The sequence below is a fragment of the Protopterus annectens genome, chromosome 3.part0, assembly GCF_019279795.1.
Source record: "Protopterus annectens isolate FY-2018-M chromosome 3.part0, PAN1.0, whole genome shotgun sequence".
Classification (NCBI taxonomy): domain Eukaryota; kingdom Metazoa; phylum Chordata; order Ceratodontiformes; family Protopteridae; genus Protopterus; species Protopterus annectens.
In genome coordinates, this window is record NC_056731.1 from 1146568529 (window position 1) to 1146594479 (window position 25951).

A 25951-nucleotide genomic window follows, 5' to 3' on the forward strand; every position below is an offset into this window, starting at 1 on the left:
ACCTGAGCTGACCCTCTAATATACAGATTCCTAATCCTGTCCAGTGCAAATCTTAATATCTTTAACTCTGCCCCGTCCAGCTCTGACTCTTGCCTTTTTGTCAATGCCACAGTCTCCAACCCATATAACATAGCTGGTCTCACTACCCTCTTTTGGACCTTCCCTTTCACTCTTACTGGTACCAGTCTGTCACAAATCACTCCTGACACTCTTCTCCACCAATTCCACCTTGCCTGTACTCTCTTCTTCACTTCTCTTCCACACTCACCATTACTCTGAACTGTTGATCTCAAGTACTTAAACTCATCCACCTTCACCACCTCTACTCCCTGCATCCTCACCATTCCTCTATCCTCCCTCTCCATTCACACATATATTCTGTCTTAGTCCTGCTGACCTTCATTCCTCTCCTCTCTAGAGCATATCTCCACCTTTCCAGGGTCTCCTCAACCTGGTCCCTACTCTCACTACAGATCACAATGTCATCTGCAAACATCAGAGTCCATGGGGACTCCTGTCTGATCTCGTCTGTAAACCTGTACATCACCACTGCAAATAAGAAAGGGCTCAGAGCTGATCCTTGATGTAATCCCACCGCCACCTTAAACATATCAGTCACTCCCACTGCAGACCTCACCACTGTCACACTACCCTCGTACATATCCTGTACCACTCTTACATATTTCTCTCCCACTCCCGACTTCCTCATATAATACCACTCCTCTCTAGGCACCCTGTCATATGCTTTCTCCAAGTCCACAAAGACACATTGCTACTCCTTCTGACCTTCTCTATATTTCTCCATCAACAATCTCAGAGAAAACATTGCATCTGTAGTGCTCTTTCCCGGCATGAAACCATACTGCTAATCAATAATCATCATCTCCCTTCTTAGCCTAGCTTCCACTACTCTTTCCCATAACTTCAAGCTGTGATTGATCAATTTTATCCCTCTGTAGTTACTACAGCTCTGCACATCACCCTTATTCTTAAAGATGGGTACCAAAACACTCCTCTGCTCCTCAGGCATCCTCTCACTTTCCAAGATTTTATTAAACAATCTGGTTAAAAGCTCCACTGCCATCTGTCCTAAACACCTCCATGCTTTCACAGGTATGTCATCTGAACCAATAGAGTTTCCATTCTTCATCTTCTTCATACCTGCCCTTACTTCCTCCTCGCTAATCCGTTGCACTTTCTGATTCACTACCCCCACATCATCCAACCTTCTCTCGCTCTCTCTCATTTTCTTCATTCATCAGCCCCGCAAAGTACTCTTTCCATCTTGTTGATAATGCTCCAAAATGTTTTGGGGCTGCTGTGATGGCACGTCTGAGGTTTTAGGTAAAGGTTTATCTAGTCATTGGGGACATGATTTTTGGTTAAAGTATGAAGTTCTTTGTAGGTTTGGTGATGAGTAGGGGATATAGTTTTGAGACAGAGTTTCCATGCATTGACCCTCTTGAGTATTAGTCATTGAGTGGATTGAGACAGCCAAGGTGAGAAGAGAGATTTAACTTGGATTTTCCTAAGGGGAGCAAGGGAGTTAAGTATATCAAGGAAAATGTGGTTAAATGTTTATACGGCTTCATCCATGGGGGAGGTATGAAAGGAAGGACCAGTTTATGGAGGATAGTGTGTTGTTAAATATATCAGGACTGGAATTGGAGAGGCTCTGACAGTCTCTGCACTTGTAGGACCTAGTGTGGGGGAGGAAGCATCATTGGATGCAAGTAGAGGAGTGGTCACTAATGGAATCTGGAAGTGTTTTAGGGTGGTGGTACAGATTAGGGTGGGATACAAGGATCCAGTCAATGACAGAACTGGAGTTGGTAAGGTTTGTGGTAGTGGGTAGGGGTAGAGATAAGTTGGGAGAAGCCTTGCAAGTTGAAACTCGAGTTGGAAGAGTCTGAGTTTAGGAATTGCTAGTTGATGCTGACATCACCTAGCAAAGTGGTTTTGTTGGGTATGTGGAGTGTGAACCAGGAGAGAACATGTTCCAAAATGGGAATCTTTTCACCAGGGGGAATGTATATGGCAACTACAGTTAGTGTTTTGTGGTTTTTGAGTCTGCAGTTAAATGTTTAAGGTGGTCAGAGTAAATTATGGCAACACCCCCTCCTTTCTTATGAGCCTTGTCTAAATGGATGATGTATCCTGAGGGAGAAATTCATTACTTGAGATGTAAGGTTTGAGCCAAGTTTCTGTGAGAGTTATTATGTCAGGGGAGTAGTGGGCCATCCATGCATTGGATTCACTGAATTTAAGAATGCTGTGAATGTTTAGTGAGAATAGGGTAAAGTGTTTTGTGAGTGAGGCGGGGTGAGGGGAGGGAGGTTGTAAGGGAAGGGTTTTTGAAAAGGGGTTGGAGAGGAGGCCTGGGTAAGGGTGAATATTACCTGAAAGGAGTATGGAACTGTTGGCATGGAGTAGAGTAGGAATAGTGAGGCAGAAGAAGTAATATTTAGTTTTGTTTTTAATGGGTATATGGGGTTGGGAGAAGATTTGATCATTGGTAGGAGTGGGTATGACGTGTACAGTAGAGAGGGAGATATAAAGAGTGAGTGAGTAATGGAATTGTGAGTCTATATGATAGGAAACAGCTGTAGGTGGAAGATTTATAGGATGAATTTCAGATTGATAAGACGAGAGTTATGATAGTGATAAAAGAAGAGGTGTGAGAAAGAAGGTGAGAACAGTCTTAGTGAGCAGGAAGGTTAAATATGAATGGGTACAGGGAAAAGTGAAAGCACCTATGTGGAGGTGTGCGAGTGGTAGGGGGTAGATAAGGGATTGGAGATAGGAGTTCAATATGGAGTGGTGCTGTATGGGGAACAGTTTGGTAAGTGAGAAGTGTAAGTGCAGAGAAGTGTTAGTAGACAAGTGTGTCTATGTAGTGGTAAAAGTAGCAGGAGTGTGCAGTTGGGGTGGAGATATGTAGGGAGGTGTGTGGAGCACAGACTGAGTTGTAGCGGGTGTGTTGATAGTGGAGGTGTGGCAGGGTGGGGCAATGACAGGGTTTGGCTGATGGTGACAGGAAGAGGAGGGGCTAGGGAGAGGAAAGATGAGGTTAGCTATAAATGTAATGGTGTGGGGGTGGGAGTGGGGTTAGGGTAGGGGAGCGGAATGAGCCCTGGCATGGCAAGTGCGAATGGAGTGGGTCTGCCCAGATCACAGCTAACTGCAGAAACAATCAATAGAGTCATAAGTAATGGCTCTAAAAGCAATCATTCTCTTTTGCAAGTAAATAAGGAACAAAGTGTGTGAAGGAGATGGATTAAAGGGAAGCGGAAGCCACTTTTCAAAGATAAAAAAACAGAGGAACTAAGGAGAGGAATAGTACAGTTATGCAAAGTCAGAAATGAACAGGAGGGGTGAGAGCAGAGGTACAGCTTAGGATGTGCAGGCATACTTTCAGAGACAGATAAATTACAGGACAATGTCTACATGAGTGACATACACTGAATGAAATTCTGATTGTTGCAGAACCGTAGTGGCAATTTTGCGCTGGGCAGTAAAGCTGCCAACCTGGACAGTAGTGTAGCTTATGTTCTGTTCAATAGTTCTGAAAAGGGAGTACAACCTAGGAACAGAAAGGGGAAGTAGGAGAGGTGGGTTAGGTACTACAGACAACTACAGGCCTTAGACTACATCGATTTAGAGTAAGAAACAGGAAGAGACACAGGGCTGAGAAATATGAGTATGGAGAAAAGCTGTTATTTCAATGGGTTAGTGAATAAACCAGTTATAACAGTTAAGGAAAGAAGGGCAATGGGTTGGTCAGAATAGCTAGCAGTATGGAAGGAATAGAGATAGGCTGCTGTTAGGCAAGTACTACAAAGTTCAAGACAGCAAAGCTGTAGCAGCAGACATTAAAATGCACTGTAACTGTAACACCAAAACTAGTACCACTGGCAACCTTATCAATTTAGAAATAATAACAGTGCAATTGTAATCATCAACTTAGGAATATTAGCAGTACAGCTGAAAAACAAATCCACTACTACTGGCAAACCATTATAGCAGTCCTTTGAGCTCCTACACATTTAAACATTTTGCCCATTTGTTCCACAATAGGAGAGGTATTGCTCCACATTTTGTATATATAATGTTGGGAGTTACAATACTGTCTTTCAAAGTTGAAAGACGACGACACTAAAAGAAATAAAAGATCCAACACAATGTAAAAGAGCAACACAATGTTATATGTGGGAAAAGAAACATTAACTAAAAAATACACTTTTGGGAGTTATAATGTGGTGTAGTGTGGTGTTGTGTGGTGTAATGCCCCCCCCCCCCCCCCCACACACACACACACTTTTTGGGCTTCTGGCCATTACTATCTTGAAATTTCATGGCTTACCACAATACCTAGCATGACAACTTTAAACACACTTCAGCTGTTTTGCAAGAAGAGCTTGTGCGACTGGCTGCACTGCTAACTTGGCGGTGAGGTTATTACATTTCCGAACTAACTTAAACATAAGACTAAGCTACGTTAACAATTTTAATAAAAATAAGACAGTATTCCATATCCTGATTACTGCTGACGTTCTCCAATTTACTTACTACCTTCTGATCTGATACAGAACTACGTTTTTAAAATCAATTTCCAAATAGGTTCATAGGTGTTTAATAGGATAATGACCAGAAGGGCCTTTTTAAGCCAATCCATGCATCCCAAATCTCTGACAAGTTCAGAAATCCTTGATAACTGTAAGCATGGGCCTGGAAGATTAATCATTTTACAGGTCACCTATGTCCATTACAGACATATGTGCAAAACCAGGGATGAATTTCCAGTTTCCCAGCCAACTGTCCAAGTTGCACTTGAATTGGTCCATAGACAGGATAGTCTCTGGGATACATACCTCTTTCTCTAGTAGGTCTTATTTATACCACAGGCAAGGTTTAAGTCTTTAGAATGGGTAACTCTGGTGCTGTTTGTTTTGTGGATAAGCAGGAGGTCCATCAGAGTGGGGTATGCCAATGCCCTGTATGCCAGGTATAGATCTCCCCTCAAAAACATGCAGGAGACAAAATACAGGGATAGGGCCTTGAGGCAGTCTGCATAGGATATTTTACTTATGCCCTGTATCATTTTAGTGAGGAACTTCTGTGGACGTTCCAATGGACCCTGGGAATCTGTCTTGAACAGACAGATTAACGGCCCTTTACTAATTCATATCTATCTATGAATGTACTGCAGCAAGGCAGAACTGAAGATGGTGCAGGCAGACATCCACTTATACCACAGACATGCTGACATCCAGGGCAGGAGGGATACTGCCCAGGCTGCAGAGGAAAAGGGGCAAAGATCTAAAAAGTCATGCCGAACAACCAGGATTTCTGTAGCAGACATCCTCTTCACTAACTCATACCTGTCTACTAATATACTGCAGCAAGGCAGAACTGAAGATGATGCAGGCAGACATCCACTTATACCACAGACACACTGACATCCAGGCAGGAGGGCTACTGCACAGGCTGCAGGGGAGAAGGGGCAAAGATCTAAAAAGTTATGCCGAACAACCAGGATTTCTGTAGCAGACATCCCGAATGATATTACTAATGCAACAATGAACAATACAAAGAACATCTGAGGAGTCAATGGAACATTTCCCTCTCCTAACATTTGCTCACACTGCCAGTGCCATGTATGCAGGTGGGATACTCCCATAAAGGGAAGTACTAAGGAAATGTTTCTTAGAAAGCTACAGGGCTTTCTGCACTCCTTGGAATGTGGTCCTGGACTACAAAAGGTGAATGTGGGAGTGGCAGTTTTGATTAATGATCTTTTAGATGACATCACAAGTATAAAGAATACAAAATTGCATGAAGCTTTAGCAAAAAACAAACAGTTTACTCATCTTGGATAAACACAAACAGTTAAAGACAATGGCCAAACTTTAAACCTCTGATGTAAAATTCACAATGGCAGACAGGCAAAAGTTTAAGAGAAATACTGTGGAAAAGCTTCTCTGGGAACTTCCTCCAAGAGAACAGATGTTCATAGTGTACATATCTGGTAAATGAGAACACCATGAACATATCACAGCAATTAATAAGGCTATGCTTACTGCAAAACATTCCTACAGCATCAAAACCTTAAAAGCTATGTTGCCCCCAAAAATCTTTAACTCTTAAAACAACATGGTGCAAGCCATAAAATAAAACCAGTATGGCCACACAAACACAAGTAATGATGTTACTTTCCAACACAGTAAACTTCTTAATGTGGTACATGGTCTGCATCGCAAATCAGTACAAAAAGTGCTTTTAAAAATATATTTAAAAAAACAAACCAGCTTCTGTCACTCCGAGTGTTGTTCCATTACAGTAAGTCATGAGACACACAGTTCATCCATTGTACTTTCAGTAGCAATTTAGGAAGAAAACCTCAAAGTAGTAACAGCAATATGACTTGTATAACAGTTTTGTTTTTTAAGCAAACCAGTCCCATTTTTCAAGATGAAGACAGCTACAGTATTTCTCACCTTATCAGACAGCAGAGGTAGCTTCATGCTCTCCAAGTGCCTTCCTTGCTGGCTGAAAACAAAGTGGTGCTCCTTGGCCTTTGGAATGACAAAATGAAGCTGGATGTCTTCTCCCAGTGCAGATGATGAGAAAGAGAATGCATGCAGGCTAGACTCCACAGACTACAGAACGAAGAGAAACAGCATTTCACAGTAATGTTACAGCTAACTGCATGTGAGATCGTTATGCCCCCAATAAACCAAGTCCCAACAGGTCACTAAAGAATACAGTAGACTAGTATGGTATGCCACCATTACTTCAAATAAGACTTAAATACCCAAGTGTTAGAAGAATTTAGCTTTGCCTATGCTCACTTGCTCAACTTTCAACCTCTAAGCACAAGAATTCTGGAGAAAGCCAACAACAACGGGGACAAAGGCCCAAAATCAGCAATAGATTTTAAACATCACTCTTACAAACTTAGAAAGTTGCTAGAATTATAACAAGTTTTGCATTAACCTGCAGTTTCTGAAATTTTGTAAGCCCAAATTTCAAATGTCTATTATTTTGACACTTCAGTCCCGAAACTCAAATGTCGGTTATTATTTTGACACTTCAGTCCTCAATGAATTGTCAGCAACTACAAATTTTGAGGTAGAGACCACAAATATGAGGCAAAAAATCTGGACATTCTGCAAAATTCTAGACACTTGAAAGGTATGCTCACTTGCACTTGAGTTATCCAAAAAAGCAGTCATCTATAAACCAGTGACTTTTGTGTCAAATGTTTCACCCTATTTTTAAAGCTATAGACTACTTTATTATTATTTTCTTCTGGTCACTGATGCTTGCCATGCAATATATTCTGCTTGCCCATTTCCCACTGATCAAGTCCATTCATCTCCTCTGGGTGAGAGGCGATCACTTGGTCATCATCCAGGCATCTAATTAGAGTTTTTTTTATACTCTGCCAACATTTCTCCACCCAACACATGCCTGCAGCATTCAAGGAAAGGTACGTGGTGTACTTCCTGGTATAACTGCCTTTGTTTCTGACTATGACTCAACCAAAACACTACCCCCCATTACAGGCAGCATATCTGCATCACCATGGTCTTCACTAGTGGTTCAGTTATGGAGGTGTGTCCAGCCAAGTGTCACACCCAGCAATTCCTCCAGCCCCTGGGATGGGTGAGCAAACAAGCCACTCCCTCCCATTCAACTACCTGGCTTCTCCAGTACACAAGCCAGTAATGGAAGTCATCTGTATCATATTTTAAAACGATGGTACTTACAAATTCACTTCAGTAACAAGCAGTAACAGAAGATAAGCTTTCCTGGATACCAGTTACGGCTTTGCCTATGACTATACAGGGTTATTCTGCAATGGCAGTGCAGTATATGACAGTCCATTCTTCCCATTAGCAAGTACTTTTATAATCAGCTGAATGCATTTAACTCATCCAAAGCTGAATTTGTTTAATGACTCTGCAAAGACTACTGCTATCCAAACCAGTAAGGTTTCAAGATGTACAATGCCCACACCTGCCTACAGAATCTTACACTAAGCTACAGTTGTTGCTTTTTTAAACTATTTGTGAATATATTTATTTTATTTTATTGATTCAAGAAATATAAGCAAAGAATGATGCAGAGATGATTTAGTAACATTTTACAATAATTAATGTCCACAATTTCAATGCAAGTTATGTGCTAAATAAAGTTACTTGTGCCAAGCTACTATGAAAAATTCAACTGTTTTTAACTTCAAAGAATTGAGTGGACAAAAGTATTACTGCTTTATGACAAATACCCGAGAGCTTCAGTTAAAGCATACTAACTCAGCAAGACAAAAACAGACATACCGAACATGAGACGGCAGAGGAAGAATGAAATCTGCATTAAAGGACAACAGGCAGAACCTGAAAAAATGTTATGCATTGCTGTTTTATGTAATAACATTCCTAAAATCACTCTCACTCATTATTATATAACAAGCTGTTTCACCCAAAATGAAGCAGTGTGAGAACACATTCTGACATGAATTTGTTTTTCGGTCAATGTTTCTTCCTCCCACAATACTCCAGAATATGATGGAATTTTGCCCTTCATTTTCTTAAATGTTCCAAATACAGTGTGATGAATCTAGGCTTTCTCTCAGCAGCTCTTGAGATAGCTGCCAGTGGAAGTTTTTAACACCCCTTAATTTTTGAAGGTCACAGATTTTCAGAAAGAGTTTTCTTGCCCTTTTAAAGAAATGCTAACTTACTTGTTTTACAATGGAACTTTCACACTGACAAGCAGGAGTGAGACAGTTGAGGATGGTGCATTGGCCAAACAAAAGCAGAAAAAATAGCCCTTGTTATAAGAGTAACTGATGACTCTGCAGGAGCTTGAAAGTAACAAAATTAAAATGTAATATTAAAAAATGCAATGTTGATCATCTCAAGTAGAGCTGCAGCAAGGGAATTTGTCACTCCACATATCTATAATGGATATAAATCAAATATCAATAAATAAATAAATTAAAAAATATGTAAGAGATCAGGATAGCTTACTGACAAAACATTTTCTCAAGGAAGTAATGAGTGCAGCAAGTCAACGTAATGCGGCTTTACGGAAAACGTTGACAGTTTATAAGCTACTGTTACCTGACTGCTTATATACAGGTTGGAAACTGTTAAATTGGTCTGTTGTTTAAGGTACATCACTTGTAAATTACCTACAAAAAGAAAAAGGCACAGCTGTTTTACAGTTTACAAGCTATGACCAATCATTTAATGCTTTTTTTTGGTTCATTTGGCATCTCCTACAAGTTGGTGCCTATGGCAAGCACCCCATTTATGCTACCCTCTTAAGATGCTGGTCTCAGTCAAGAAAACAAGTATTTACAACAATCCAGTTGTAAGCTGGTGGTGGCAGGACATGCAAGGAGAAAAGGAACATTACACAATACTGTTTGGGCATTGTGGATAGAAGAAATCTTGGATAGAAAGCAAAGTCAGAAATTAATACTTATTACATACATCAACAAAGTACAAAATAACCAAAACTAATGACAAAGACACACTTAGCATCAATACTACACAGAAAATCAAGCTAGGATAAAAACACATTTTATTTTCTGTCCAGAATTCTCTTTAGGAAAAAGGCTTGGTATGGAAGCTCAGAAAGTTCTGTATTAAAAAGTTGGAAAAGACAGCAAAAAATGGAAAACAGAACACAACAGTTTTTGTTTAACAAAGTGGAAGATTAATCAGATCACTTGCACTGGTTTCATCAATAAAGCTAATTAGCAGAAAGGTGCCCAAGCTCTACAAATGTTCCAGTGCTACTTACACATTTTTATATTTACTAGTAACACTAGCTATTGCTCCCAGGCTTTCTTCTCAACTGAACAGCTACTAAGTTACTGTATACACCTCTGGACATAGCTACTTTGCTTGATAGCCGAGCTGTGTCCTTTACTTATTGTGGATACTCCACTTGTAACACATTTCCTACTACTGTGACACTTTACCTTTACAATTGTGAGCATCTCAGAAAATGCAACTTGCATGCAAGATGCACGCATCTACACTGTTATTTATGCAGCTCACTAATAAACATAATAGTAGATGGTGGGGTGCAGAGTGCCCCGTGTTAATCAAAACATTGTCTTTTAAAAAATAGATTTGTACATCATGGCTTAAACAGTGTGCATCTACCTAAGCCCATAAACTTAGGGGTACTAAGTTCTACTTGCACCTTTAATATGCACTTCTGTCAACACATATATCATTAAGGATTTTCCTCTCTAAATGAAATGTTGTTTTACTTTTATGAACTTTAATGTTATAGTCAGCACTCACATTTGCACAACTGAACCACGCACTGCATTTCGTAAACATTGCTGCTTATACTGCAATACTTGTATAAAACAATTGCAAAACCTAGAAATAGAGGCACAGTCTTTTGCATTATGGTAAAGTTTGATGTGCTAAAAGACTCCTGAGCCACCATTATTAACTTATGTAAAACACAGAAACTTGGCTTCAGACATCAGAACATGTGGTACACATTTAACAAAATCTGTAAGAGCACAATACTAAAACAATGCAGTTTTGCTGCTATGACTTCTACATGAGATACCCACCGGGGATAGAACACAAGACAAATGAAGTTGGACACTTGCACTAAACACCAGAAAACAGCAAAGTTATTTAAGGCATACACTATGGCTTACTGTGATTTTCAGTAAGACTTGATCTCTTGTTCCTGACAAGAAGTGGAAAGAAACAGGTAAACAACTTCAGCAGTTGAGAGCTTGGTTTCTCAAGTAGTATAACTTACCTCTGCAGCTAAGCTGCTGTCGGTGTAATGGTGGCACTGTTCACAGTGATGGAACGCATTATAAGCTGCAAACTTAGTCAACATCATGGGCACTGTGTGCCTTTTGCTTCCCCTTTCAAGTTTTGCAGCTGTAGAATCATCTGTGCCAAAAATAATGCAATTGACATTATGCTATAATGTAGTGCTAAAAATACAATAAAATAAATATGTAACCACATTCTGAGTGCAATAATAACTATATTACATTTGCAAGATTACATTTTACCAACCCTTTTTACCTTTTACCAGTCTTGATGTGCACCCAGGACTGGCATGCTGATACTTTTGGTCAGGGGTTGTATGACCAGAGGGTATTTTGCTAAAGGTTTCTGTCTCAGGCCACTGACTGAACTCTGAATCTGTGACTTCATTCTTGACATCTGCATCTGGAAAAGGAGCACCCAATTAATAATGTAATTACAATAAAGACCTATCTTTTTTAATTTTATTTTTGCCTAGATTTACCTCTAGGGATGCAGAGCAGTGTGATTATAAGTCAAGTAGATGGCCACCTATCCATTCTTCCTGAACTCACTCTCTTCATGACCTACTTTACTATCTCAGACCTTGCCTATACACAGGCAAATGTAATAAAATCTGATCAAGTTCATACAGACAAAGTGAAAATGAAGTTCTTAATTTCACTACAAAGGTATGGTGTACTTAGCATGGTGGTTACACTACCATGCTGAATTACATCTACAAGACCACTAACACTACCCTGAAACCATCTTCTCTGAACCTACTACAGATTTTACTCACTCTTGTTTTTCACATTATAAAGTTTATGTTGTTAATTCAAAAATATTACCCATAACACTGAATTTTTTAAACACTTGTATTAAATTATCACTCAAGACACAGGCAGGCATACATTAACAGAAAAGAAAACAAACCATTTTAACATTTTTTTCCATTTACATACATTATACATCACATATCTTTTCTTTCTTTGTAATTACCATCAGTCCAACATTACATAAACGGCTGAATCTTTGCCTTCCCTTAAACCACACGCTTCGTCCTGAACATTATTCTGCATGTACTGTTCCCACAATTTCCATTTCTATCTAACTTGCTCCTTCCCTTTCCTAAAGATCCCTCTTCTTCCAGTTATTCTACCTCTTTTATAACATTCAATACTTCAGACACCACTGGTTTAGACTTGGACTTCCATTTTCTAGTAAATGCCTTTTGGTAGCCAACAGAATTAAACTTAATAAGGACTTACTATGACTAGGCAATTCAGATCCTGTGTTCCAGCTTAAAAAATTGATACCCTTAGTTGCAGTCATTAAACACTAAGCCTATCAGGCCTACACAACATCTGACAGCATACCTCTCAACTATTCCCGATTTCCCATAAATTCCATGCTTTTGCCACATATTGTTGCCCTAGCCCTCAACAGTTTTGATTTTCTGTAAAATCACTGGGATTTCAGTCAGTCAATAATGACAGGCATTGCAGTTCAAAAAATGTATGTTGATGCAGGATATATTGTTTAGCAATATTTTAAGTGAATTAGAATATTTAAAAGTTGTCTCTGATTTTGGTCCTTTATTTTTTGGCACTGCCCAGAATTCTTGACCACAGACCCTGAAAAGCACATAAGACAGTACTGCCAAAGACTGTACAGTTCACCCCGTAAACTACATCACTGAAGTACAGTAAAGAAATAATTGTATGTTAAGTCTGACATTACCTTATTTACATGCCTGCTTGCTTGTTTACTATTTTGGCAACTTATTTTTAAATTTATAATTTTTATGTGACTGGCTTTTTAACATATTTTCCTTACCTGTCAGAGCTAATGACTCTAAGAAATGTGAGGGGCACAGACTGGCTTAAAGGAAGGGGAGAGTATGATTTTGCTGAAGGCTAGGGGGGGGGCAGTCCACCTTGCATTTTTAAATATGCCCCCTTGATCTCAGTCACTTTTCTGAAGCAGGTTAAGAATTTGGACTCTATGTATTTCCTTGTAGAGCTAGTCTGCATGAGCTAGTTTGCATATTTACTTACACAAACCTATCTTCTTTCTGAAACAGAATTTGAAGAGTAAGCATCCAAAAAGAATGGATCTTGAGAAAGGTGTTAAGCTGGAAGAAATCCAAAATAGGTCTCTATGTGCCCTCCTTTTGAGGAACCAGGAACATCCTGGAATAAAAACCCCTTCCCACTTGGGGGGGAGGGACAAGTAAAAGGGTCAACAGGGACCATAGGACCTCTGTGAAATGACGAAATTGCTTTAGAGGAGGTTGAGGAATCCCTGAAAAAGAGGGAGAGATTTACATACCATGAAGTAACCCTGATGGATGACAGGAAGAACCCAAGAATCTGAAGTGATACAATGCCAATTTGGTAGACAAAGGGAGAGCTGAAGGGAAAAAGGAACCTGAGCTAATAGAACAGGAGGGAATTGTCAAAGAGAAGCAAGCCTATCAGATAAAAGTGGATACTGGGCCACATAAATCTGAGAAACCTTAGTAGAGGGGGCCTGCCTTCCACCCTTCCTGCCCTTAAGAGGCCTGGCGGGGTTGCCTGTGAACAAAAGCAGACATAGAAGGATAATTCCTATGGAACTTAGGGATAGGAGAGAAAAATATGTTTAAGATCTTGCAAGGCTTTGACTTTCTCTTGAACAGACAAACATGTCAGCAGCAGCAGTCCCAAAAAATGTGTATTATCCATAGGAGCATCCAACAAATTGGCCTTAATACCCTCAGGTAGAGAATAGAGACAAAGAATAACACCTCGTAACAGACCCAAAAGCCGCAGCCCTAGAAGAGGCATCAGCATCATCATAGATATGGTTAATAGAGTGGCGAGGATTTGCCATCAGATTCAAGGAGGGCAGAGATAACCTGACAAGCCTGAGGAATCAAGCCCAGAGCACAACTGGTCATGTGGGTCTGGTAATTAACATCCCTAAAAGCCAAAGTAGAAGCAGTGTAAACTTTCTTGCCAATCCTCTCCATTGCCCTAATATTCCTATCAGAAGGCAAAAGTTTGGAAGAGGGCAAACATTTAGAAGGTTTGTCAGAAGAGACAGACACCACAGCAGGATCAGCAGAAGGAATTTATATAAAAATAGGTTCTATAAGCTTCCTGAGGATTGTCTATCAGGTTTCTTAGGAGCAGGAAGCTGAGAATCAGAAGACTTGGAAGCAGCAATGAAAGTATCTAACAAAATAGCCAACAAGGGTTTAGGAGTATCCACTTGAAACAACTCATATCATCTTCTCTGGATATCAGACACTTGAAAAGAATCCCACTTAAAGATTTCCATCATCCTAGCAACTGTGCCCCAAAAGGACAACTCCTCAAAAGAAAACTTAGGACTAACAGATTTTTCTTCATCAGAACCATAAGCCAAAGGCGAAAGCATCTGTGAAGAATAGAACAAAGACACCTCACCAGACACTGAATCCTCATCTGAGGAATCTGGTTCCTTAAGCTGTTTAGAAGGGGTAGAGGTCCAATGAGGAGCAAGTACTGAAACACCTTGAGGAGGCTTTAGGGCCATTAAAGCAGAAAACAAGTCTTGAGTAAATGCTTGCCATTCTCTTTGAGGATCCACAGGGCATACTGAAACATGCTTCAGTTTATATCTTTTCTTAGAAGGAACATCAGGCCTAACAAATACCGAACGGAGGCTCCAACCCTTGGCGAGATTTGAGAAGAGAACCCAAACATCATCCGTGACCAACATCTGTGGAATCCCTCCTCAAGGATCAACATGATTCACCCTCAACGTATGCCTCCTGGTAGAAAATAAGAATCTTATCGCAAAAGATTATTTTGTCCATGTCCAAATGGAGCAGCATCCTAAACAGCACCAAGCAACAGTTCAGGTGATGCCCTACCAAGCCCCTAGATACATAGCTGACAATAATTTAAATGCTTTCTACTAAAGATTTATCTAGTTAAGGAACCTTGAGTTCTACCTGCCTTTTCTGATGCCTCTTTACACTACTTACCTCAAAGTCATCTGATATCATTTATTTTTTGCTACTTGCTCCCTTAAACCGTGTGATTTGCTTTGTGTTTTTAACTTTGGGATTTTTCTTTCCAAGTGTATTATTTTCCAGTGTTTGCATCCCTTTTAATTTGGTAGGTCTCCTTTTCTCCATCTTATGTCTTTTTGTGTTATCAACTCCATTGCAGAAGTATATGATCAATAAAAAGACAAAAATTTCCTTCGAGACCTTCTGTGCTGTTAATTAACAAGGCAATGAATATGAGTTTTAAAGTAAATGGAGATCAGCCACAGCGTGCCTTCTGTGGAAGGTTGGGCGCCGGCTGGCAACAACTCGACACTGTAACTCCATGCCATTCAATGTGCGGTGGGTGATTCGCCTGTGGCGACCCCTAACCGGGAAAAAGCCGAAAGAAGAAGAAGAAGAAGGAGATCAGCCACAGCAAGAACCCATGGAGGTACCCTGCTGGTCACCATATTTTCAGTGAACATAGTGTATAATGGCTATGTCCTTTTGCTTAGCCAATGTTTTACCCATGCCACCAAACTTGGTTTAATCAATAATCATTTAGAAGGTACCAGTTAATACCCTGCTGACACACAGAACTCAATTAAATTTGTCTGGTATATGACTTCCTAATTGTGAAACCAATATTATTTGAATCCTGTGCCCCACAAGGTTCCAAACGTTCTTAAATTCTTTCCTTCATGCCTGTCTCTGAGGCTTAGAAAGATGAAGCCCTGAATGTGACCCATGCCTGTCTCTGTGGCTTAGAAGGCTGTGCAGAAGGTGCTAGTCAGAGGAGGATGGGACTGAGCATCAGACACTGCTGCCTGCCATCAGCAAGATAAGGCCTGTATAACAATATGGATACAGCTACCGGATGTGGGTTTGCTGCTCCCAGCTGTTAAAGTCAACACTCGTGTGTGTGTGTGTGTGTGTGTGTGTGTGTGTGTGTGTGTGTAAGAACACACATGCACATGGGGAATGTTAATGAGGCCCCTGAGGTGATGACAGCTCACATCAATTAATCAAGAGGGGGTAAGGTTTAGGAAAGAAACCAAATAACCCCTACAGCTGAAGTCTAGAATGATAAAAACTGCTTAATAGGAGGAGGTGACGCACAGTTTCCCAGCCTGGAGACAATTAAAGACTGCCCTAAAACACTCTCAGCCCTTTTCTAGAGGAGTGGGACTGAAACTAATCACTCCAGCAGCTAGGATGAAGTCACTCAACTTCTGCAGCAAGCAGACAATCAGATGGCATTAGGGCTGCCTGGATGGCTATCCCTCTGGTCATATCTGTACATTGAGAATGAATCGGTTCAAGTCCTATGGAGGGTGAGCCTAACTGCCAGCTAGCATGGAGATATTAGGAAAAATACAAGAAAAAAATGTTTTCCTTCATTATTGATTCAATCTAGTAGGGATAACAGTTTCTACTTCATTTTTCTGCTTGCAATCTTATAAGGAAGGAATTTATTTTCTTTGAGTCTTTATGGTCCTCATCCTTCTTAGCACTTAACCCTTTCTTCTGCTTTCAGATTAGTATCTCTACGCTATACTATTTTTAAAACATTTAATTATCACTAGGCATACATACATTAATAGAAAATAAAACAAACCATACTAACATATTTTTTCACTTACCTACATTATATATTACACGCAAGTTTTCTTTCTTCAATCCAGCATTACTCTGCACAGTACTGTTACTCTAGGTTCTCTTTCACTTCTACTCACCACCCTTCTCTCACAGTATACTTTACAATGGCTTAGCTTCCATGACCGTTCACCTATTCAGTGGACAGAGACTAGCCCTACATTCATTTTTTTTCTCTCAGTTTACCATCCCTGCCACACTACAACTTCTTGCAACTTACACTTTACAACCAGGAAAAATGTAGAACTAAGACAGTTACTAATGGACTATGCTCCTGCGAACAAGGTCAACTATGTAGTGTCTACAGCTACAATACATTTAAAAGAAGCAGACTTATTTGGGGACCTGAATCTGTTCTTCTCTTAAAACAAGATGACTTTGGTGATTATGCGATGTCTGCGCTCTTGGGATGAATAAGGTGGGGCTACTGTGCCAAGACTTACAGTGTTCTTCATTTTACAAGAATTTCAGTTCTTCTCCATCCCAGCTGGAACTCTGGATGCTTATGCCCATTTCTAAACCTGAATCATCAGCAATGCAGACAGAAATCCAGACACAGTGTTGTTAAGCTGGCTGTCTTTTACGTCACTACTGCATATCTAGGTCTGATTTCAGAAAGGTGTGCACTATGAATCTCAACAGTTAAATTAATGTGAAGTGCAGCAATACCTTGCACTTACAAGTTTATGTGATTCTCCTATCTGAAACACCTCTCTGCATATGGTGCTTGCCCCATTAGGCAGCATCCAGAAAAAAATCTTAAACTTGGTGTGTTCTCCTAGTCATTAGTGTTTGAATAAGGAAAGCTAGTAGAAGGTGAAGCACAAGTAAGCAATGATGTGCACGGTTTCTGTTCTAACATCTCATTCTTTACCTTTGCATTATCCCTTGTGCCTAAGAAAATTGTACAAGACACTCACCATTACAAAGGTCAGGTAGCCTTGCCTTCACTGTTTTAAATATCTGAAGTCTGCATGTGTGGGTTACTGCCATCCTGCAGTGTCCAGTACTTGCTCACATTTTTCTTAAGCAGTGCACTACAATGCCACCAGTTTGCTGTAGTCATACATCTGTTAACAAGAATATTACTATTAAACCAGGGGTGCAGCCTCCTCCTAGCCCCAAACCTATGCAAAAAAGCTCATTACTAGCCTACAAGTCATCAAGACCCAACACAAGTACACCCAACTCTTTTGGCCATACAAGCACGCTGCAAAGGGACAATCCCTGTCTCTCACTTAGTTAAAAAGTGACAGAGAAAAATCTTATGAAACATAACCTAGAATCTCGCAGGTAATGCCAATGTACTTACGTACACTCCACTGCACCTTAAAGGTGGTAAAGACATGTACATAATCCTTGACTACATCAATCCAAACAGCCATATTCTGCAGCATATACAATAACTGACATATAATGCCTACATACCATCCATTGCTGATATCCCTTGGACAAGCGCTGCAGTAAAAGCACCGCTAGACTTTGACATTTGACCTTCCTTACAATATTTAACAGTAGTAGTTCACCACAGACAGCATTATTTTTTGCAGGGAAGAAATTGTGTAGTCTTACTGTCATCTGTTTTATTATATTTATATTCATGTAACAAAAATGTTGGACTAGATGCTTACTTTTTTTTGTTTTGCATTATTTCTTGCACAATGACTTTGGGGCTTTGAACTTCTTATCCAAGCAAGTCAAATCACAATAAATATGAAAACTATGTATGCACTACTGCTCCCAATCACTGTCATTTAATGTGATCTGTTTAAGTGCACTTGGATTAAAGCCTTTACTGTAATTTAGAGAGGATTATGAGTGGGTCAGCAATCATAACCTCTTTATTGTGTGTTCAAGACATGAATGCCAAGTAATTCACCTCGAGAGCTAAGCATCCACATTGAGAACACATAATACAGGGCTATGATCATCGGACCCACTCATAATTCTTTGTAGTGCATGGAGATTTGTCTTCACTAGCTACTACTAATGAATCAAAACTAAGACTTAAAAAAAAATGCTATGCGTTGTTCTGAAAGATGGTAAAGCAGGGGGGAGTGGCTGACATCCATACGTATTCCATTTAAGGGAAGCAGTTTTATTAAAAATGCTTTCTGTACTTAGCAGACAGCGGGCAGAAAACTGAATTGAAACAAAGCAGTCTCATGTCCTGCTGCTGTTTTTCGGTCAGCGCTGCCAGGTTTACTGCACACCCGATCTTAGCAACACTGTGAGGGGTGCTTGATCTAAGAGCTGTTAAGACTGGGTCTCGTGCTATAGAAACACTGAACCAGGATATAATTTAGCTATTTTTTTTTTTTCAGAGAAATCAAGATGCTCCATGTACTACATAGTTTTTATACAGAAAATAGAAAAGTATATACTGCTTGTTACTGTTACACATTGCTATGATCTGATGGGAGTTCTGACAAGAGCAAAAGCACCCATCTTTTCTTTTAACGTAATAAACTGTGGCTTAAGAACTTGAATCAAGTTTTCTTACTTTTAATAAGGATACAAAGTGATCTCACAAAACAAGAGACGCAGAGTAAATAAAGTAGCATGTGGATAATATGCATGAGTTTAGAAAGATTGCAGTTAACTGTTTTTGATAACTCCAGAGCACAAAGACTTGGGCAGCAGAAAATAGAAAGGGTTACAGCCAAACTTATGGAACCTATAACAAGAAAAAAACAAGAGATTCTGTAGAGATATTAGAGATACTTTGGAAACTGTATGAAAAATTGTATAAAGCAGAGAATATAAAGAAATCAAGGAAGAGCACAAATAGAAATATTTATGGAAGATGCAAGTATGCCATGGTTACAGGTAAATGAAGCTCAGCAATTAACAGTTAAGATAGGAGGAGATGAGATAAAAATGGTGACGCATAATCCATCAATAAGTCTGGAGGAACAGATGGTACTGCTATGGAAGTCTGGAAGTTAGGAGGAAAAAAAAGTGATAAAACATCTGGAAGGTTTTGTTTAACAGTATTTCAAAAGTAGGGGAAGCACCAACAGCTTGGAAGAAAGCTGTGGAGGCCTGTGGAGGCTGTAATAAGCAAAGAGAGTAAAAACCCATCAGACCCAGTTCCATAAAGACCCATTTCAATTTTAAACCATGATTACAAAGTGTTTAGGTCTATAACAGCCACAAGAATGGCAAAGATGTTGCCAAAATTGATAGGTATGGATCAATGCGGTTTTGTGGAGGGGAGGTAAACATCTGACAACATTAACAGAACTATGATAATACAGAGGGAAGTTGAGTGTAATAAAATACCACTGTTTTTGGTGGGTCTTGATGCAGAGAAAGCCCTCAGATTCAGGTGGAATTTTATAAATAGGGCAATGGAAGCACTTGTATTCCCTGATACAATAACAAGGTTAATTAGGAAGATAAATGAGAGACTGGAAGAAAAATGAAAGTGGGAGGATTCCTTTCTGACAAGTTGTGCCGTTCACACGAACCAGGCAGTTGTGTCCTCTTTCCCCTTTATTTGCTTTATATTTAGAGCCATTAGCAAAGAAAATAAGGGACCCATAAATGCAAGGAAATGATAGGTATGGTAATCATTGTGCTTTATATTTAGAGCCATTAGCAAAGAAAATGAAGGACCCAGAAACGCAAGGATATAAATAGGTATGGTAATCAAGAAACTTTGGCTTTATTTGAACCTGATAAAACCTGAAAAGGATATCTCAGTGTTACGGAACATCTTGTGGAAGTTTCAAGTCTTTTCAGAATATAAAATTAATGAAGATAAAACAAAGGCCACAGCTGGAAATTATGTACCCACACATGAACTGGTTCAGCAATACTCATATTTAAGGAGACAAAAAAATATTTAGGAGGATGGATTAAAAGGGATTCTGTTATGGCAGCTAAAGATATGTGGGAAGAGACTAAAGAAATAGAATATAGAAATTGAGAAACTAGAAGCACTTTTATATGGATATCAAGATACAAGCAGTGAAAATGTTTTTAATCCCTTTAGTTTTACACAGAGGTCAGGCATATTTTTATCAACTAGTGGAGAACCTATGGATAATAATTAATACATACTTGAAATAATTTATCTGGGAGGGGAAGAGGGCAAAGGCCAAGTGGGATAAGTTGACACTTCCAAAAAAACAAGGTGGTTTAGGATTACTTGATTTGAAGGAATATTTTACAGTTATGCAGTTAAGGCTGATATATACAACACAAACAAAACACTAATTCAAAGTGGATGATGATAAAACAGAGAGAAATTCAAGAAATACGGAGAGGGTGCGTTTTAGGATGAAGATCCTTAAGGAGAACAGCAGCAGCTACACAGAATATTATATTCATAAAGTAAACTAAGCCAACACAAAAACAGACAGGTGATATTGCCAATTAGGATGACTGCAATTAGGAGGTACAGAAAATATGCAAGAGGGGGCCATAACTTACTGGAGAAAAATGGCAAAGGAACCAAGGTATTGCCAGCAAATAGCTATACTGGGAAAGGTAACAGAATGGGAAGAGGCCAAGAAGACATTTGGACTGTAGGCTACAGACAGCCTTCACTATAAGGGATTAATATCAGGGTACAGGCAAAGAGAAACAGATAGAGGAATCGTAAGGGAAAGACCTGCTCTGGTAGAGTTTTTAAGTGAATCTAGAAGAGAAGCTGTTGATAAAAAATATTGATAATTAGTAGGGCATATAAAATAGTGTACAATACCTACACAAATCAATCAAAGGAGGTTACAGAAGATTGGGAAGAGAGATTGTATTAAGCAATTCACAACATACCTCTCAACAGTACAGATTTTTGCCACATATTTTTGGTCCATTTTTCATAAAACTGGTTTTCTGGCAGAGTATGGGCAAGCCATTGACAATTGAAGTAAGAAAATAACAGACATTTGAGTTTCAGACTTCATACTCTTGAGAAAATTCATGCCAACGCAAAACCTGTTATCTTATCAACTTTCCATACTTGTAGGTACAATATTTAAAAATTTGATCCCATAATGTATGGCTTTGTCCACATTTCTTGCTGTAAGAGTTTGAGAAGTATGATTCACAAGGAAACAATAGGAGGATATATGAATGGCTCCCAAGTATGCAAAAAAGTCTAGAAGATTTAGGATTTTGATTGGAATTGTCTGTGCAAGTATTTTTATAGCCCAAGCAGGCTCCACAATTTTCCACAGGTAGACAGCAAATGGTGATATGATGGGGAAGAACAAGGTAACCGGAAAAAAGAAGTCATGTACTTACCATAACGTTCCATGTTTGTAGTCCATCTCACCTTCATTCTGGCTGGATGGGTTCAGAGACTATTCTCTGCTCTGACTCGGCTGATACTAAAGCTCGAGAGCTTTTACTGGCTTGAGGCTAACCCCTATCCCATGGTGTCTCACGGCAATTCACCAGATCGGGTTTGCAAGAAAGTAATAGGTACATAATAGTCAGTAAACTATCAATAACTATGTACATACAGACAGAACACTGTGTATACTATCCATGACAGGTGGACGGACAACTACAACCAGGTCATACAGCATTATGTATAGTCCACCAGTTCCAACAGGAAGGGGGAAGGAGGGTGGGACGCAAGAATGTAGGCGAGATGGACTACAAACATAGAACGTTATGGTATGTACTTAACCTCTTTATGTTATGTAGTCCTGGACGGGACAGCGTCCCTAGCACCTTTATCCTGGGTGGCTCAAGAGAAGAGACTCTTCAGCACAGTGGACCTAAAGGATGACCTGTTATGGGAAGCCAAATCCAATTTGTAATGAGTGACAAAGGTATGAGGTCTTGCCCAAGTAGCTGCTGCACAAATGGTATCAATTGGGACTGCACAAATGGTATCAATTGGGAGTCTAGATCTAAAGGCATATGAAGTTGATACTGCTCTTGTTGAATGTCCTTTTACTTTGGTTGGTAATTGTTTGCCAGCAGCTTTATAAGCAAATGAAATGCAGTCTGAAAGCCATTTAGACAAGGTGACCTTAGAAACAGGCAAGCCTTTATTTTTGTCCAAAAAATAAACAAATAATTGATCTGATTTTCTAAACTGTTTAGTCCTGTGCAGGTAAAACCTGAGAATTCTGTGGACGTCCAATTGGTGTAGTCTGTATTCTAATTTATTAGTATGATTTGGGAAGAAAACTGGTAGTTTGATAGTTGTGTTGAGATTATGCTCTGAATATACCTTAGGAAGAAAAGAAGGATTAGTTCTAAGTGAGAGACTATCCTTGCGGAAAAAATGCAAGGAGGTCGAATGGTGAGGGCTTACAATTCTGAAACTTTCCTAGCAGTAGTTACAGCCACTAAGAACAATGTTTTCCAAGACAATAATTTCAGATCAGATGGAGAAGAGTGTTCAAAGGGGGAAGAAATTAAAGATGTAAGAACTAGGTTTAGGTGCAGGGCTCAGGGGTTGTCTGATTGGAGGTCTGAGAAGGACGACTCCTTTCAAAAAGGTATGCATAAAGCATGGGACATGATTGGATTTCCCATGGAGCCAAAATGGTAATTAGAGATGGCAGCTAACTGAACTGTTAACAGTAGCAGCTGCAGCTCCTTCATGAAAAATGGATGCCAGGAAGGACAGGATAGACTCTATAAAAGCTGAGTAGGGATCTATGCCTTAGTTTGCTGCCCAAATGGAGAACCTTTCTATTTGCTGGAATATAGTTTCCTTGTGGAAGGTTTGTGTGAATAAATCAGAATGTGTTTTGACTGTAGGGGAAAGGGAAACACACCTGGCTATTCATGGAACTGGAGCAGCCATGCCAGGGTTTGGACAGTAGGATGGAACTGTCCTGATTGATGAATCAGGAGGTCTGGTGATGGTTCCAGAATCCATGGTCCCACCAAGAGATATGGCCACAGGAAGGGGAACCAGTCTTGCTGAGGCCATTAAGGAGCAATGAGGATCAGGGTACTCTAACAGTTTTGCTTTCTGAATCACTTTTGGAATGAGAGGAAAGGGTGGAAAAGCATAAAAGAGTCCCGGAGGCCAATTGTGGACCAGAGCTTCCCTGGGTGACATCCCCAAATGGGGAATTAGGGCAAAGTAGCTGCTGCATTTGGTGTTCATGTACATGGTTAATAGGTCACAGCAAAGCTGGCCCCATTTGCGAAAAATCTCTTTTGCAACTTATGAATTCAGGGACCACTCGTGAGGCATCAGAATTGCTTGATGACTGTCGGCTATCACATTGGACTACCAGAAAGCGTTGAGTGTCCATCGCCCATTTCCATACTCTTACAGCCTCTCGACAAAGTGGGTAAGATTTGGTTCCCCCTTGCTTGTTTATGTACCACACTACAGACATGTTGTCTGATTGAATCACAATTGTCCCAGTGGGAAGAGAACTATGGAGTGCTTGCAACGAGTATAGCACCGCTCTCATCTCCAGAACACTTATGTGCAAAGTGTTCTCATGATCCTGCCAAGTACCTTGGGCAGTCATTCCTAGATAATGCCCCCCCCCCCGCACAATATCTGGGATGCATCCATGGTCAACACTGCATTTTCTTGAGGGGGAGCAAGTGGGCGACCTAGATGAAGTTGATCCGTATGTAACCACCATGTTACACCCTTCTTGCAGGAGTTTGTGATGAGTATTTTCTGAGATAGGGGGAGATCCTGCAGTGACCACTGGACAAATAGTAGCCACTGAAGTACCCTTATGGGCAGATGGGCTAGGGGAACTAAGAGAATGGTGGAAGCCACAGTACCTAGGACCTGAAGGACTATTCTGGCCTGTATGTTGTCTCTCTTCAGCAAGAATCTGACTTGGTCATGTAATGATTCTATCCTTTCTGGTGTCACTTTTGCTGTCATGGTGATTGTATTCTTAGGCTCAGAAATAGACTCAATGTGCTGCGATGGAGATAAGGTCGATTTTTTTAAGTTTATTGTGATGCCTAATCTGGCGCACAAGGATAGAGTCTCATCCCTGGTTCTGATTAGATGGTGCTTGGTGGTAGCAGTGAGGAGCCAGTCATCTAGGTACGGAAACACCTGGAACCCTTGATGTCTCAGGTGAGCAGTTACCACTGCCATGCATTTGGTGAACACTCTGGGGGCTGTAGTGAGGCCAAAGGGCAGTGTTCGAAATTGAAAATGACTGGCTCCCAGCTGAAAACGTAGGTGTCTTCAGGAGCGCCTGTCTATTTTGATGTGCTAGCACACGTCCTGAAGATCTACTGAGCACATCCAATTGTTTAGTTTGCTGAGATCTACAATTGATCTCCAGTCCCCTGTCTTTTCTGGAAATAAAAAGAATTGTGAGTAAATTCCGGATCCTATTTGCTCTGTGGGGACTTGTTGGCTGACACACTTTTGCGGCAATGAGAAGACCTCTGATGTTGCACAGTCTAAATGAATGGATGGCATTGTCTGGTAGAGACCGGTTTACCGGGGGGATCAGAAACAAAGGGAATCAGGTAACCTCTGGATATTATGGTTTGTACCCAACGATCTTGGGAAATTTTTAGCCAGGCGCTTGGGTACAGTGAAAGATGACTCCTGACTGGCTCCTAAGACGGACAGTCTGACAACTCCTCAGGGGTGATGGAAGGGACGATCAGAGACAGTTTCTCTATCTCCTTGATGCTGCGGACCTCCTCTACCACGAGGGCGGCATCTTCCGTTATATCCTCCCCCTGTGCTTCTGGGGGACGGTTGACCTTGTGCTGGAGGGAAAACCTTTTTGGGATTTACGGGACCACATTTTCCCTTCTGGTTGACCCTTGGGATAGGGTCTAGAAGGAACGAAGAAATGGACTCTGATGGCAGATAAGGTTTTCCCTTCCTGCTCACACCTAGTCAAAGTCTTTTTTACCTGCGTTCCAAAAAGAGTAGAGCCATCAAAGGGGGAGGAGGGACGTTGGTAAAGGAAGACTTCAAGGATTCTGTGAAGTTACACAGACGCAGCCAGGAATGTCTCCTAAGAGAGATTCCTGCTGAGAATGCCCTGCTCGCTCCATCTGCTGCATAGGAAATCAGTCTCATGGAGGAGTTAGCTATGGATGTAAGAGTGGAGAACTGCGCTGATACCCTGTCCGTGGATCACAAAGCTATTGAACCCTGAAGGGTGTCTCCCAACTCCTTCAGGAGATCCCACTGAAGTCTAGTAAAATGGGAAAGGTAATTCAGCGATCTTAAGGTAAATGTCGCTGAAGAGAAGGTACGCTTTCCATACCTATACATCTTCCTGGACTCCTTATTAGGAGGATGGATATTAGAAGCTGTCTCGAACAACTCCTTTTTGGTGGCCGCAGCTACCACCATAGCATCAACAGAAACACCCTTAGAAGGAAAGGCCTTATCTTCCGGAGCAGTCATAAATTTGTTTGGCCTCCTTGGGACAGGCTCCACTGTGTCCGGGGAGGTCCAGACTTTCCGGGATATGACCCCCAAGAGCTGGTCATAAGGCGATGTCACCCAGGAGGTGGAAGGTAG

The 25951-nt window shown here is 40.5% G+C and overlaps 1 protein-coding gene across 1 annotated transcript in view; it reads right to left on the minus strand.

Annotated features, from left to right (window-relative positions):
• Positions 1 to 25951, minus strand: part of GREB1L (GREB1 like retinoic acid receptor coactivator) — a 3215862-nt gene that overhangs the window by 272736 nt on the left and 2917175 nt on the right. Inside the window, exons 28-30 of the mRNA XM_044065377.1 lie at positions 11088 to 11234; positions 10810 to 10949; positions 6498 to 6659 (exon numbers count right to left, since the gene is read on the minus strand). Of these exons, the coding sequence (XP_043921312.1) occupies positions 6498 to 6659; positions 10810 to 10949; positions 11088 to 11234 (449 nt within the window). The remainder of the gene's footprint in view (positions 1 to 6497; positions 6660 to 10809; positions 10950 to 11087; positions 11235 to 25951) is intronic.